General features: G+C 35.2%; 1 protein-coding gene across 1 annotated transcript in view; it reads left to right on the top strand.

Annotated features, from left to right (window-relative positions):
- Positions 1–17,110, top strand: part of CPNE8 (copine 8) — a 266,575-nt gene that overhangs the window by 146,336 nt on the left and 103,129 nt on the right. Inside the window, exons 8-10 of the mRNA XM_047787960.1 lie at positions 1,346–1,449; positions 7,103–7,207; positions 8,505–8,546. Of these exons, the coding sequence (XP_047643916.1) occupies positions 1,346–1,449; positions 7,103–7,207; positions 8,505–8,546 (251 nt within the window). The remainder of the gene's footprint in view (positions 1–1,345; positions 1,450–7,102; positions 7,208–8,504; positions 8,547–17,110) is intronic.

Raw genomic sequence — 17,110 nt, 5'->3', positions numbered from 1 at the left:
TCTCTATTCCCATATTCTAGCCTAAGTGTCGCTTGAGAAATATTTACTAAGTATATGAATGAATTAACAAATGAGAAAGAGATAGCATCAGCTCTTGAATGGTGCTCTGGAGTTATGAAAGGAGATAAGGAGAATTTTAGGTGGATGCTTAATAAGTATTGCTGAACTCTGCAAAATGAAGTGGTGAATAAGAGAGTGTTTTAAGTCATTGTTAACATGTTTACCAAGTAGTATTTAAAACTGTGACCTCTTGATTTATTTATTTATTTATTATTTATTTTTTGGCCACACCCACAGCATACGGAAGTTCCCATTCCAGGGATCCCATTACCTGTGCCACAGTTGCACAATGCCCGAATCTTAATCCACTGCACCAGGCCTGTAATCACACCTGTTCTGCCTCAGAGACAACACTGGATCCTTAACCTGCTGTGCTGCAGTGGGAACTCCTGTGATTTCTTGACTTGATCTGAATCCCTTTGACCCTTAATACCTCTTTCCAAAATTATTAACATATCCTTTCAGTTAAAAAATCAAACACAAAATCCTTATTTTAATTTTAAAATTACTGTGTATTTTATACTCTTTTAAAATGCTTACCATCATTGAATAATGGTTAACTTCCTCAATTTATGATACCTTTTGTTTACCTTTAAGCTAAACCATGTGGATTATGTGTGCTTGGATATATAAATTGATGAAAATGATTGGTTTGGCATAACAATTAACATACAAATAAGTAATTTAAATTGCAGGTGAAAACTGAAGGTGCTTTAATTTTCTTGAAGTTCAATATAATAAGTTATTTTTAACTGCAGCTATTGAGAAATTGTGGTGCACTGTATTTAATTAATGAGGAACATTTTTTCCCCTTTATATAGCAAAGTATGTTGTCAGTCCAGGTTCTATCTTGTGCTTCATCTAATCATCCCATACATCTCAATATCTAATACATTATAGATATATAGTAGATAGTAGGTATTTCCCGAGGAAATTAAAAAACACATCTGAAGATGTCACCCTCAATAGCAAGATATGAATGGAGATCTTGTATTACAATGTTGAGTACTGAGAGTTATCCAGCTTAATGGCACTTTTCTGGGAAGAAAATGTTAAAGAGTTTTAATAAATAACAATTCTGTGACTCGAGCAAAGACTTCCGGGAGTCAATTTTTTAGTCTTAGAGTCTTTTAAAAAGCAATTTTATGTTGTCTGCGATTCTCACACATTTGGCCATTTGCATTGAAATGGCAGATTTGTTTTCTTGTCAAGTCTTGCTTGTAATCTGCAGTTTATAGTTATTTATAACCCAGATTTTGAGCTGTTTTATTAATTTTGTTTGCAGGATGCTGTTCTGATGCAATTTTGTGCAAACAAATTGGACAAGAAGGACTTTTTTGGAAAATCAGATCCTTTTCTTGTATTTTACCGAAGTAATGAAGACGGAAGGTAGATTTATCTTTTATGTATTTTAAGTCTATGATGTGTATAATATTTAAATTATCACTTTTTTCTCAGAAAAGCTTATTAAATTGATAAACACTAAAATATTTTGGTATTCAAAAAGTCGATTTTTTTTCATCTCGGTAGCAATGTGTAACTTTATAAGCATTTTATATGTTTTGTTTGATATTTAAAATGAATGATTTTCAAATTCATAGAAACATTTTACTTTTCCTGAAATTATATATAATACTGCCTTAATAATATGGAAGACTTACATTTTTGCAGAAATGTAAAATTCTGAAACTGAAGTATTTTGTAATAGAATTGAACCCTGAAAACCAAGTTCGTGGAGAAGAATATGGATTTTATAGGTGGATTTTAATAGTGCAGGATTTTTTTCAATATGTAATATTCTATAAAATTTTTCATTATATTCTAGTAATTTGAGTATTTTAATAGCTATGATTAGACTGGTTTCTATGTGGTGTGAAAATGTGTTATGGAGTATATTTTATCTTTTTATTGAAGTATAGTTGTATAATATTGTATAAGTTATAGGTGTGCATTATAGTGATTCAAAATTTTTTAATGTTTTACTCAATTTATAGTTACTATAAAATATTGGCAATATTTCCTGCATTGTAAGATATATCCTTATAGCTTATTTTATACATAATAGTTTATACCTCTTAATGCCCTACCCTAGTATTGCTCTTCCCCACTTCCTTCTCCCCACCTGTAACCACTAGTTTGTTCTCTATATCTGTGAGTCATCTTCTTTTTTTGTTTTATTCATTAGCTTGGTATATTTTTTTAGACTTCACATGTAAGTAATATCATACTATATTTGTCTTTCTCTGACTTATTACATTTAGTAAATACCCCCAAGTCCATCCATATTGTTGGCAAATGGCAAGATTTTCATTCTTTTTTATGATTGAGCAGTATTCTGCTGTACAGTGTGTAATTCTACTGTACGGTGGATATATGACTCTACCATGCAATACATTTTATTATTATTTACTGTGACTCTTATTGTACTGTCAATATCATAAGAAAGTTTAGTGGTTACAATTATGAGCTGAGATTCTGATGCCTAGGTTTAAACCATGATCCTGCTACTTAATAGCTATGGAATCATAGGCAAGTTGTTTTTTTTTTTTTAATTCACAGAGACTCAATTCCTCATTTGTAAAATGGGCTAATAATCATAGTTATCTCACAGGGCTGTTGAGAGTATTAAAGGAGTTACTACCCAAAAAAACATTTAGAAGCTTGCCTAACATATAAGAATTAGTTAGCTATTATTGTTATTATCTTATAGTACAATGTGTCCTTTTCTTTTTTCCTTAGCTTTGCATAATACAGTGTTAGCTAAAGAGAAAATGTCATTTGGAAATTTGAAAATGAGGGGAATAGAATGTAAAAATATAACCTGTCATTAATGCTACACTAATAAATGAAATTATTCATGTTAATGTGGTAAAATGGTACATAAAATAGAAAGTTTGCTATTTAAAGTGAATAGGAGTATTAAATGGTGAGCAGTATAAAATGATGCTCTATATATTTTATGATTTTTGTTGATGCAGCTTCTCAGCAACTGTTGGTTATTTTTATTATGGCATATTATTGAATTTTGCATACTTTCTGTTTTGGTGGTAAAAATCTTAGAGTAGCATTTGCATCTGAACACTAACTTTTTCCATGTGAAAAATATCAGACATTGAAGAAAATATCATATTTTTCAGTCATTTCAATACAGAAAAAAACCTAAGGAATACTTACAAATTCCTTAATCATAAAGTTCTTTCATCTCCATATGTCTGAACAATTTGTTTCCTGAATTTCTTATTTCTATTCTTATTAGTTTTATTTACTTATAAAGATTAGTTGTACAATCATAGAATTTCAGTCTATCACATTGCTACTGGTAAACTATATATTAGAAAAATTAAGTATGCCGATAAAAATGATAACAACATTCACTTAATGAAATATAAATACCGGAGTTCCTGTTGTGGCTGAGGGGTAACGAACCAGACTAGTATCCATGAAGATGCAGGTTCGATCCCTGGCCTCGCTCAGTGGGTTAAGTATCCGGCATTGCCATGCGCTGTAGTGTAGGCTGCAGATGTGGCTCAGATCCAGCATTGCTGTAGCTGTGACGTAGGCCAGCTGCTGTAGCTCTGATTCTACCCAGCCTGTGAACTTCCATAAGCCACAGGTGTGGCCCTAAAAAGAAAAAAAAAAAAAAAGAAGAAGAAGATGAAATCTAAATATTGAGTGCAACTAATCCAAAAATCTTAATTCATTTAAAAACAATGATTTCTAAACTTTGGTGACTCTCACTTCAGAATACTTTCCGCTTGCATTTATTTACACACAGAAAATAGTTCACCAGCTAGATCCAAATATATATATTAGGGCATGCATATTAATGTATTTCTGTTTTGATGTGTTTTGAATGTGTAAAAATGCTTTTACTCCTAACTTTTTGTGTGTAGGTCTCTATTTTGACTGTGAAGATTTTAGCGTATTTTTTAACATGTATTTGAATGTGAAGCTACTTCAAAAATTAATCATTGCCTGGTGTATTTAAGGTCATATTGTAAGAAAGAATAAAACCTAATTTCTGCTAGAAGCTTTATTGAAAATCCGTAATAATAAATAATTACAAATTCTTATTTTCTTGGTTGCTCATTTATTTAGTAACTTAGTCTGTATACATACTTAGGTAATAACGCTCCTTTGAAATAACTGTTTTTGGTAATTGGCTTCATTTAAAGTATTTTAATACAGGTTATATAATAAAGTTTTTTTTCTTACAATACTATTTGTAGTACATATACCCATGCATACTTGTATTTATATAGCAATAATTAGACCTGTATTAGACTCCTGTCAGAATTTACACTAGTTATCCTAGTGCTAGAATTACTGGTGAGAGATTTTACTGTCTATATCACATCAAATACATTACAAATGAGAATGATTAATAGGAGACAGATGACTACCTAGCTTATAAGTACCTCACCAAGATGAGTCACTTTCTTTTTTTTTTTTTTTGTCGTTTTTGTTGTTGTTGCTATTTCTTGGGCCGCACCCGCGGCATATGCAGGTTCCCAGGTCAGGTGTCGAATCGGAGCTGTAGCCACCGGCCTACGCCAGAGCCACAGCAACGCGGGATCCGAGCCACGTCTGCAACCTACACCACAGCTCACGGCAACGCCGGATCGTTAACCCACTGAGCAAGGGCAGGGACCGAACCCGCAACCTCATGGTTCCTAGTCGGATTCGTTAACCACTGCGCCACAACGGGAACTCCGAGTCACTTTCTTAAGAAGTTTCAAAATATATAATTACTATGACTGGTGTTATTAGGAATATAACAGAAGTTTTGATTTAACTATAAGCAAAAAGGCTGAAAAGTCAAGAGTCTATTGAACATGTTGTTTTTTTTTTTTTTTTTTTTTTGGTCTTTTTGCCTTAAGCAACGCTGGATGCTTAATCCACTGAGCAAGGTCAGGGACCGAACCCACAACCTCATGGTTCCTAGTTGGATTCGTTAACCACTGTGCCATGTCGGGAACTCCGAGCACGTTAGTTTGAAGATGGTTCATTGGTTGCTCTATCTCTATCTACCTATCTACCCATCATCCACCTGTATAGATATCTATCTAGCTGTCTGTATCTATCACCTATACCAAAGATTGGTATGTATTAATATGATACAAAAGAAGAAAAGAAAGCCCCTTTTTAAATCTTTAAGAATGTGTCATATTATGAAGCGAGGCAGACACCTCTTTCTAAAAATAATATACATACTTTTGTCCGTATGATTTTTTCATAACCATTTTGTGTACTTTTGCTTTTTCTCACTTGATTCCCTCAGTATTTCTCCTGCCTACTTCTCCCTTATTTCCTTTATTTTTCTTCCCTCTGCTTTAGATATTTTGAATGACTCTTTAGTCTTTCTGTCCTCTGTTTCTTTTAATGTATTTGACCCCCAGTCGTTGGTAAATTGCTTCAGGTAAGTCAGCTTTGAGAGCATTTGACTGTTTGAGTCAACTTAGAGAGCATTCTCTTTAGCTCTGCAAATTGAGTAACATGGGTTTCTTTAGATAGGAAAGGAAGGGTACGGCACTAATGCCATAAATCTTAAAATGAATCCTTGATTCCTTTATGTTTCAATTTTATCTCTTAATGGAAAAAGACCCTTCTTGCCTGAGAAGAGGAAGGTGGACTCAAAACTCTTCCAAAATAAGAGTATTTTTTTTTTTGGCGGGGGAGGGGAGGTTCGTTGCAGTGTGTTTACTATGGTAGTTATGTAATATACTCATGTTCATTACTATTAGAGGGATCTCTGCATTTAGAACCCTTCATGACTAAAGTTTTAGTGAAGGTGGAATTTAGGAATTGGCCTGATAACCAAGATCATTGAAAACATTTTTTTGGCTCATGAACTGCTGCTTGAATTTGCATTAGGCAAGAACATTTCCAGGAATCAATTGACATCTGGAATTGAATGGTTTGGTGGAAATAGTACTGGAATTTGAATCAAAAAACTAAGTTTAAGGCTCCATAGATTCTACCCCTTATTATATATTCTTGAATTCCTACCTTCCTTCTCTAAGAATTCTTTAGGTATATAGAGTCAACAGTTTAGATAAAGAAAGAACCACATACTGAATAGTCTCACTATAAATTCACTATGTTAATCTTGAATAAGCCACTGGAGCTCCCCAGGAATCCTACACCTTTTCCTTAATCCATCAACATTCCCTCTCCCAGACACTTCAGCATTTTTGCTTGCTTTCTTCTTTGCTGGTTATCTTGCTTCCTACTTAATAAGAAAATGGAAGCAACTGGAGAACTTCCTCAAGATCCCTTTGTAGCATCTTTCCCTGGTGCTCTGTCCTCCCCAGTGTTCTGCAGAATGACTCTCTGTGCTCCCAAGGCCAACTCCTCCATTGATTCCTTCTTTCCCATCCACTTCCATCTACTTCAGGACATTGCTCGAACCTTTATCCCTTTTCTCTCGTGCATCATAAGGTTTCTCTCTACTGGATTTTTTTTCCTTTAGCATACAACCTTAATGTTATTTCTTTCCTCGATAAAAATTAAGAACTAACAAAAAACAAACCTTTTGCTTGACTAATCATTCCTCTTTAAACTGTCCCCAATTTCTCTTTTTCTCGTTACAGCTAAACTCTGAAAATATTGTTTCCGCACTCTGCCTCCGTTTCTCTTCTCTTTCTTAAACTCACTCCAACCAGATTTTTGTTCCCCAAATTCCAACAAAACTGATCTTCTCAGGGTTACTGGTGACCTTCATATTCTTAATGACCCATGGGTCATTTTCACTATATTGGTATGTCACCACATTTTTTATAGAGATTATTTACAAAGCAGCAGTAGGATTTATGGAATTTGTGGAAGATCATTTTTAGTAAACTCATTGCAAAATCTCCCTGCTTTATGTTATGATGGACTAATCTTCATTTGCAGTTTTAAACTGCAAATCTCTTTTTATTGATAAAGAAGCTACAGAGGGACTGGCAACATTTATTCTGCATAAAAAGACAAAGAATGACTATTAATACAATGTATTATAATTGAATCATGAAAATAACTGGAAACTTTTTTTTTACAGTTTTACAATTTGTCATAAAACAGAAGTTGTAAAAAACACTCTGAATCCTGTGTGGCAAGCATTCAAGATCTCAGTCCGAGCTTTATGTAATGGCGATTATGACAGGTAAAATAAATGACAGCTTTTCTGAGTTTTGAATAATCACTATAGATTTTGCATCCAATAATCTAAGTTGAATTTTTAAATTAAAGTGTCTTCTTTACCAGTGTATCTTGTGTATTTACAAAAATATAGGTGATTCATTCAGAATATTCAGATAACTTTTTTAATCTATAATGATTTGGGGAAGAGGGTTAATTTGACTAATGAACTTTGATTTAATTGCCTGACTTTTTAGGAACAAAAATGTGCAAAGTGTTAATGACATATTGAATATTAGTTTAACGTATTACTCAAAAGTTCATTCCAGAATTTTCATTGCCTCAAGGTATTTATTTGGTATTATCTTCCTAGAGAGGATTAAGTAAATACAAGAGATAAAGAATTAGGCTACATATATTATCATCCCTAATATACTCCTCAGAAACCTGTTCAACATTACCATTCTCATGGCTGCTGAATTAGGAAAGTTCTATAGATGAAGAATAAGGAGGTTCTGATGTTTTAAAAGTAGGTGGCCTTGAAGATCTTCCCATAATATACATGACGTTTCTTAATATCAGAGTTTCTTTTCATTTTCTTATATAAAAGATTTCTTCACTCTAAATAATATTTTATCTTATTACTTTTATAGTAGAATAATGAGAATTTATTCTGTTAACTAATGTAGAAAGACATTAACTACCAACGTCATTCAATTTACTTTAAAAATGTTTTATGCTACTTGACTGTCACTTTATTCATTTAATAATATCATAACATTATTTAATTGGATCCACTCTTTCTTGAAGTAGTTGTAATGATATGGTTCCTGGTTAGCAGCATCCGCATCACCTGATGAACTTTGTAAAAATTCAGATTCTTGGGCCTCAGCCCAGGCCTCCTGAACTGGGAACTGTGGGCATGGGTTCCAACAACTGGTGTTTTGACAAGCCCTCCGTGTGATTCTGATCCATGCTGAATATGAGAAATATTTCTCTAAGACAGTGGTTTTCAAGGATGGAGGGGCTCCCATTGAGGAGCTCTGTCAAACTATAAATGCTTTTCCCATATACTTTCCTATTCTGTTTAAATAATTTAAAATCTTTAGAAATCTATAGGTTTAACAGAGACTTATTTTAAGATATAAATTGAAATACAGTAATAAAATCAGCAAAGTCAATTTTGAACTATTTTGTAAAACCTGAAATTATACCCTATTTTATCTAAGAAAATCTACAACTTAATAGTTAATTTTCCATCCTGTGTTATTTTGATCTTACTAAGTAACTTTACTCTGTATGTATGTTTTCCTCATGGACAGAACTATCAAAGTAGAGGTGTATGACTGGGATCGAGATGGGAGGTAAGACATTGTCTTTTATTTTTGCTTTTAAAATGTAGTATGCTTTAAGAAGCAAGTATACTGAAATGACCACATTTTCAAATTTTAGTTTTCAGATCGCATACTATTTGTCTTATTTTTATAGGTGTTCACATGTGATTTTGAGAGTGAATATAATTTTTTCAACTTGCAGAATAAAATGAAGCTCTTGCTCCTTCCCAGTAACATAGTAAAGATTTTCAATTTGGAAATGTTGATTTCTTACTGTGTGCAATTTAGAGATACCTCGTTTTATAGCTATAGAGTAGTGATTTTCAAATTTCTGTATCTCATAATCTAAGAATTCCTATAATTTTTTTTTTTTTTTGGTCTTTTTGTCTTTTTAGGGCTGTACCCATGGCATATGGAGGTTCCCAGGCTAGGGGTCGAATTGGAGCTGTAGCCACCAGCCTACACCAGAGCCACAGCAACGTCATATCCGAGCTGCATCTGCGACCTACACCACAGCTCATGGCAGCACTGGATCGTTAACCCACTGAGCAAGGCCAGGGATCGAACCCGCAACCTCATGGTTCCTACTCGGATTCGTTAACCACTGAGCCACGACGGGAACTCTGGATTCCCATAATTTTTTTATCCCATATTGACCTTCCCCTAAAATTGTATCTGGTGATTGCCAGCTCAAATGGTTGTTCAGAGCTACAAAATCATGATCTCACTCTACAGATCATAGCATGTGTTAAAAAGAGAGGGAGTACACTACTTTTTTCTCTTTTTTAAGCATTTTTCTACTGTTTCTGCTGCTTTAAGTAGGATTTATATTGAGGTGTTTTTAAATGGTATTAAGCCAAGAAGCCCAGAAATGCTCAAATCTCACCTTGCTCTAGAAAATGATTTCTTCAGGTGTTTCCTAAAGGGACTACATCTGCAGATGCCAAAAGAGGATGACAAGTGGGAAAGCAAAGGGCACTTAACTTTTCTTGGCAAGTGTTCTGTGCTCCAGCCTAGCACTCACTGGTAAATGGAGCTGAAGCATGAAGTTAAAGCTCAAGATCTAAGCAAAGTCATTCCCTCTGCATTTTATATAAGCCAACAACCAAGATGAGAGTGCCTAGATGTCCGAGCACGACTGTTAATATGGGAACAAATTTGATTGTGAAAGTGACCTGTCCCTAGGAGGCATCGCCCCTTATTTCTTCTATTTACATGGGTAGAAAAATGCCTGTTTGGAAGTCTGCATGGAAGCATGTGTGTGACATCTGCCCATGCATTCACTTGCCCACATAGTCCAACTGATGTCCTGGAATTTGACCCAGTTGTAACTATCTCTTTTTCAAGGATTGAGTGAAGATATTAGCCCACAGTTTGGCTATCACAAAGTAATTGATTAAAATCTTCCAAGTTGTATCCCAAACATGATTGTGCTAAAGCATCCTAACGCTGTTTGAGGTTTCCTCTTAGAGACAATCCATGCTGTACCATTGATATTTGCATTTCTTCCAGATTAATTCATAATTTAGGTGTCTTTTAAGTCACGGTAGAAAACCTTAGGCTTTCCCATAGGGACTTATGCTCCATTGCTTCATTACATTTCATTCACTGAGAAAATGAATTATGCACCTCAGAATAAATAGCAAAAAGAAATAATGCCAGTCTAAAGGAAGACTTTATGCCCTATGTCATATATCAGATACATGCTATTTTAAATTTTAATTGAGAATGTGTCTCTTCCTGGCAATTTTTTAAAATTGGGGAAATGGTTTTAACTTGAGAGTTTAGAAATGAGGGATTTAGATGCATGTCATGTGATTCCATGATAATTCAACCCTAAATTTGCAAAGCTTCTAGAGGTCTTGCTTTTTTTTTTTTTTTTTTGTCTTTTTGCCATTTCTTAGGCCACTCCCGCAGCATATGGAGATTCCCAGACTAGGGGTCTAATCGGAGCTGTAGCCACTGGCCTACACCAGAGCCACAGCAACACGGGATCCGAGCAGCATCTGCAACCTACACCACAGCTCATGGCAACACCAGCTCCTTAACCCACTGAGCAAGGCCAGGGATCGAACCCGCAACCTCATGGTTCCTGGTTGGATTCATTAACCACTGCGCCATGATGGGAACTCCTAGATATCTTGCTTTGAAAAGTGAGTTTTTTATGACTCTCTGTCTGTCTCCAGTCTACTTCCAAGCCACAAAATTTTTGAATAGCTTTGAGGATCAGAATTACATTGGAATTTAATTTACCTTTCTTTGGATGTTAGAGTTTTCAGCCTTCCTACCCAGGTTATGATTTATTTTTAAATTTTTTTCTTTGTTAAAAAATATTTTCTTTATTGCCATCAACATTGATTTTTGAATTCTTTTTTTATTGAGGTAGCAATGGCTTTTAAAATTATATAAATTTCTTGTGTACAAAATTGTATTTCTGCTTCTCTATATTCTGTGTGTGGCCTGAATTCAGCACCAGCACTGAATCATTTCACTCATAGGTGGAACATAAAAAACAAACAAAAACAAAATAAATGAGTAAACCAAACAAAACAAGTATAGCGCTGGGAAATGTATCTAGTCACTTATGATGGAGCATGATAATGTGAGAAAAAAGAATGTATACATGTATGTGTAACTGGGTCACCTTGCTGTACAGTAGAAAATGGACAGAACACTGCAAATCAGCTATAACGGAAAAAATAAAAATCATTATAAAATAGGAAAAAAAAAGAAATAATTCAGACAGAGAAAGACAGAATATGATTTACTGAATGTTGCTAATGTGCCAGATATTCGCTAAGCACTTTTCATGTTATTCCTCATTTAATTTTCACAATAAGAGATAGGTACACAATTAATACCATTTTACGGATAAAGAAACCTAGGCAAAGAAATAACATGCCTAAGGTCATGCAGCTAATAAATGGTGGAGCCAGGCCCTCAACACTAGCAGTCTATTTCCAACAGTGAATTCATAACTATTACACTATACTTCTGTAGAATTATAATTGTAAATTCTGACATGCAAATAAAACCTTCTACCTGGACATTGGTCTTACTTATTCTTTGGTAATTGATAAGGTAGCAGTTATGAAGAATACAAAGGCTATTTAAACGTCTTTTAACATAAGTATGTTAACATAGGCGTAGCTGATTTTATTGTGCCTTGTATTACTACAATTCACAGATGCTAGGTTTTTTATCAACTGGTCGATGGTCTGTGGCAACCCTGTGAGAGCAAGTCTCTCAGCATCATTTGTCCAATAGCACTGCCCACTTCTAGTCTGTGTGTCATATTTTGGTATATTGTCATATTTTACAAAACAACCTTTTTCTTTATTATTACATGTGCCATGGTGATCTGTGATCAGTGATCTTTGAGGTTGCTGTTGTAATTGTTTTGAGGCAACACAAAATTAATAAATGTGTGTGTGCCGACTGCTACTCCCAACTGTTTGTTCCCCGTTGTCTCTCTCCCTGTCCTTGGGCCTCCTTACTTCCTGAGACACAAAAATATAGAAATTAGGCCAATTATTATCCCTACAGTGGCCTCTAAGTGTTCAAGTCAATGGAAGATTCACACATTTCTCCCTTTAAGTCACCAGTTAGAAATGATTAAGCTTAGTGAGAAAAGTATGATGAAAGCCAAGCCAAGCAAGACAGGCCGAAAGCTAGGCCGAAAGCTAGGCCTCTTGCACCAAACAGTTAGCCACATTATGGAGGCAAAGGAAAAGTTCTGGATGGAAATGAAAAGGGCTACTCCAGCGAACACACAAATGATAAAAAGCAGTACAGCCTTCCGGCTAAAATGAAGAAGGGTGTAGTGGTTTTGATAGCTCAAACCAGCCATAATATTCTCTCAAGCCAAAGCCTAATCCAGAGCCAGGCCCTCACTCTCTTAAATCCCGTGAAGCCTGAGAGAGGTGAGGAAGCTGCAGAAGAAAAGTTTGAAGCTAGCAGAGGTTGATTCATGAGGTTGACAGAAAGAAACTCTGTCCGTAACATAAAAGTACAGGTGAAGCAGCAAGTGCTGATATAGAAGCTGCAGCAAGTTATCCAGAAGATCTAGCTAAAATAATCCATGAAGGTGGCCACCCTAAACAACAGATTTTCAATGTAGATAAAGTAAGCTTACTTTGGAAGAAGATGCCATCTAGCACTTTCATAGATAGAAAGGAGAAGTCAATGCCTGGCTCCAAAGTTTCAAAGGACAGGCTGATTCTCTAGCTAGGACAAATGCATCCAGTGACTTTTAAGTTGAAGCCAGTGCTTATTTCCCTTTCTGAACATCCAAGGGCCCTTAAGAATTATGTTAAATCTGCTCTACCTGTGCTTGGTAAGTGGAACAACAAAGCCTTGATGACAATGCATTTGTTTACAGTATGGTTTACTGACTTTTTTAAGCCCACTATTGAGAAGATCAGTAGGTCTCAGAATAAAAGAATTCCTTTCAAAACATTAGTGCTCATTGACAATGCACCTGGCCACCCAAGAGCTCTCTGATAGAGATGTACAGTGAGAATAATGCTGTTTTCATGCCAACAAACACAGCACTCCCCCTGCAACCCATGGCTCAAGGAGTAAATTCAACTTTCAAGTCTTGTTATTTAAGAAATAATACATTTCATAAAGCTCTAGATGCCACAGATAGTGATTCCAATGATGGATCTGGCCAAAGTCAATTTAAAACCTTCTGGAAAGGATTCACCATTATAGATGCCATTTAGAACATTTGTGATTCATGAAGAGAGATCAAAATATCAACCTTAACCGGAGTTTGGAAGAAGTTGATTTCAACCCTCAGAGATGGATGACTTGGAGGACGTCAGGACTTCAGTGGAAGAATTAATTGCAAATATTGTGGAGATGGCAGAGAACTAAAATTGACAGTGGAGCCTGAAGATGTGACTGAATTGCTGCAGTCTCATGATAAAACTTGAACAGGTGACAAGTTGCATTTTATGGATGAGCAGTGAGAGTGTTTTCTTGAGATGGAATTGACTGGTGAAGATGCTGTGAAGTTTGTAGATATGACAACAGAGTATTTGGACTATTGCATATACTTAGTTGACAAAACAGCAGCAGGGTTTGAGGGAATTGATTCTAATTTTGAAAAGAATTCTACTGTGGGAAAAATGGCTATCAAACAGTAGTGCATGCTACAGAGAAAATATTTGTGAAAGGAAGAGTCAATTGATGCAGCAGATTTCAATGTTGTCTTATTTTAAAGAAATGGCCGTAGCCATCCCAGCTTTCAAGAGTCACCATCCTGATCACTCAGCAGTCATCAGCATCAAGGCAAGACCCTCCACCTGCAAAAAGATTGTGACTTGCTGAAGGCTCAGATCATGGTTAGCATTTTTAATGAGAAAGTATTTCTCTTATTTTTACTTTATGGCCGCACCCTCAGCCTATGGAAGTTCCCAGGCCAGGGATTGAATCTGAGCCACAGCTGCGACCTATACCACAGCTGTGGCAACACCAGGTCCTTAACCCACTGGTTATAGATTAATTGACCATATAAATATGGCTTTATTTCTGGGTTCGCTGTTCCATTCCATCTATGTATGTTTCTCTTTTGTGCACATATCATACTATTTTGATTACTATACACTTTGAAATCAGGGAGAGTGGATACTTATACAACCTTCTTTTTTCTCAAAATTGTTATCTATCCAGTGTTGTTTAAGTTTCTATACAAATTTTATTGTTCGTTTTGCTTCTTTAGGGCCACACCTACAGCATATGGAAGTTTCCAGGCTGCGGGTCGAATCAGAGCTGCAGCTGCTGGCCTACGCCACAGCCACCAGGACCCAAACCCCATCTGCAACCTACTTACACCACAGCTCAGGGCAGTGCCAGATCCTTAACCCCCTGAGCGAGGCCAGGGATCAAATCCGCATCCTCAGGGCTATTAGTCAAGTTTGTAACCCGCTGAGCCACCAAGGAAACACCTCCGTACAAATTTTAGAGTTATTGGTTCTAGTTCTGTGAAAAATGCTTTTGCTATTTTGATAGGCATTTTATTGAATCTGAAGATTACCTTGGGTGGTGTGGTCACTTTAGCAATTGAAAGCCTTTCAATCCATGAGCGTAGGATAGCTTTCCGTTTTTTGGGGTTTTTTGTTTTGTCTTTTTTCTAGGGCTACCCCCACAGCATATGGAGGTTCCCAGGCTAGGGGTCCAATCAGAGCTGTAGCTGCCGGCCTATGCCAGAGCCATAGCAACGTGGGATCCAAGCCACATTTGCGACCTACACCACAGCGCATGGCAACGCCAGATCTTTAACCCACTGAGTGAGGCCAGGGATCGAACCCGCAACCTCATGGTTCCTAGTCGGATTCACTAACCACTGAGCCATGACGGGAACTCCAGCTTTCCATTTTTTGTTTAATCTTCAGTTTATTTTAGCAATGTCTTAGACTTATTCTGAATATAAGCTTTTTCCTCTTCGGATATATTTATTCCTAGATTTTTTTTTATGCAGTTGTAAACTGGATTATTTTCTTCTCTTTCTGATAGTTCATTCTTAGTTTGTAGAAATGCAACAAATTTTTTAGTTCTGATATTTTTATGATGGCATCTTTAGGATATTCTGTGTATAGTATCATGTAATCTGCAAACAATGACAAGTTTTATTTCTTCCTTTCCAATTTGGGTTCCTATTTATTTATTGTCTGATTGCTATGGCTGGGGCCTCTAACACTATGTTGAAAGAAAGTGGCAAGAGTGGCAATCTTTTGTTCCTGGTCTTAGAGAAAATGCTTTCAGCTTTTCTCCATTGAGTATGATGTTGGCTGTTGTCATGTTTATCCTTTATTATGTTGAGATATGTCTCCTATACACCCACTTTTTGGAAAGTTTTTATCATAAATGGATGTTGAATTTTTCAGTAGCTTTTTTGTTATCTATTGAGATGATTATATGGTTTTTATTCTTCAGTTTGTTAATGTGTTGTACTGCATTGGGGTGGTTGTTTTTGTTTGTTTGTTTTTGCAGATATTGAAACATCCATGTATCCTCCTTTTTATGTGTTTTGAATTCAGTTTTCTAATATTTTGTTGAGGATTTTTGCATCTCTGATCATTGGTGATGTTGGTCTGTGATTTTCTTTTTAGCAATATTTTGTTTGGTTTTGGTATCGTGGTGATTCTGGCCATGCAGAAGCATATCTTACAATTCAACTTTTTGAAATAGTTTGAAAAGGTTAGAATTGACCTGTGAATCCATCTGGTCCTGGATTTTTGTTTGTTGGAAATTTTAAAAGTAACTAAGTCAGTTTTATTTCTGATAATTGGTCTGTTCCTTTTAAAAAATTTCTTCTTGATTTAGTTTTAAGAGAGTGTACATTTCTAGGAATTCATTTCTTCTTGGTTATCTATTTTATGTTATGTATTTTATTGGAGTATAATTTTTAGTATGATTTTTGTATTTTTATTGTCAGTTGTAACTTCTCCTTCATTTCTGATTTTATTTGAGCCCTCTTTATTTTTTTCTGATAAGCCTATCTAAACTTTTATCAATATGTTTATTATTTCAAAGAACTAGCTTAAAAATTTATTCATTGATGTTTTCCCTTTTTTAGTTTCTATTTCATATATTTCTGCTCTGATATGTAATATTTCTCTCCTTCTACTAACTTTGTGTTTTCCGTGTTCTTCTTTTTTTAGTTCCTTTATGTATAGGGTTTGAGTTCTTTATTTGATATTTTCTTGTTTCCTGAAGGAGGCTTGTATCACTCTGAATTTCCCTCTTAAAATTGCTTTTGCTATGTCCAATAACTCTCGAATCATTGTGCTTTCATTTTCATTTGTCTCCAGGTTTTTAAAATTTCTTCTTTGATTTTTAAGTGATTCATTGATTGTTTAGTAGCAAATTGTATAACATTCACAGGTTTGTCTTTTTTGCAGTTTTTTTTAATTATTTCTAGTCTCATACTGTTGTGGTCATAGAAGAGGCTTGATATGATTGCAGTCTTCTAAAATTTATAGAAATCTTGTGATGTGGCCCAGCATGTTATCTATCTTAGAGAATGAATGTAACTTTTGTATGCACTGTAAAACCAAAAAATTTGTGTGGACTCACTTTGTGATAATCACTTTACTGTCATGGTATGTCACCAAAACTAATTATACCTCCAAAATAAGCTTGTACCTTACTTTTTTAAATGATCTGGAACATGGATGAATTCCTAGCTAAAAGTCTCATGTACCAGGAAGTTTGGTAGTTTGGCAGAAATGAATGAGTATAGATCGTGAACAAATCCTAAGAGACATTGAAAAGGCTAGTGGAATGTATAAAAAAGCTGTCTCATATTACATGAATGAGAGCTAGAGTGAGAGCAAAGGCAAGTAAAAGAGTAGAGATAGAGAAAAATAGCATTTATGAAACATAGTTAAAAGAAGTAAAACATTTGAGTGAAATATTCAGTAGCTTTGGGAACTTTTTTCAGTTAAAACAATTTACTCTTGGCGATGTGAATTTAGCAGCAAAGGAAATATTTAGATATGGGGTTTTATAAGTTCAAGTTGCATTGGATCTTCAATTATTTGGGGGAAGAGTCGCAGTGGTAGATATGCCATCATTAACAGCAC

Source organism: Phacochoerus africanus, chromosome 7 (assembly GCF_016906955.1).
Source record: "Phacochoerus africanus isolate WHEZ1 chromosome 7, ROS_Pafr_v1, whole genome shotgun sequence".
NCBI lineage: Eukaryota > Metazoa > Chordata > Mammalia > Artiodactyla > Suidae > Phacochoerus > Phacochoerus africanus.
The sequence above is the reverse complement of the archived record's forward strand: the minus strand, read 5'-3'. Positions and strand labels throughout refer to the sequence as shown.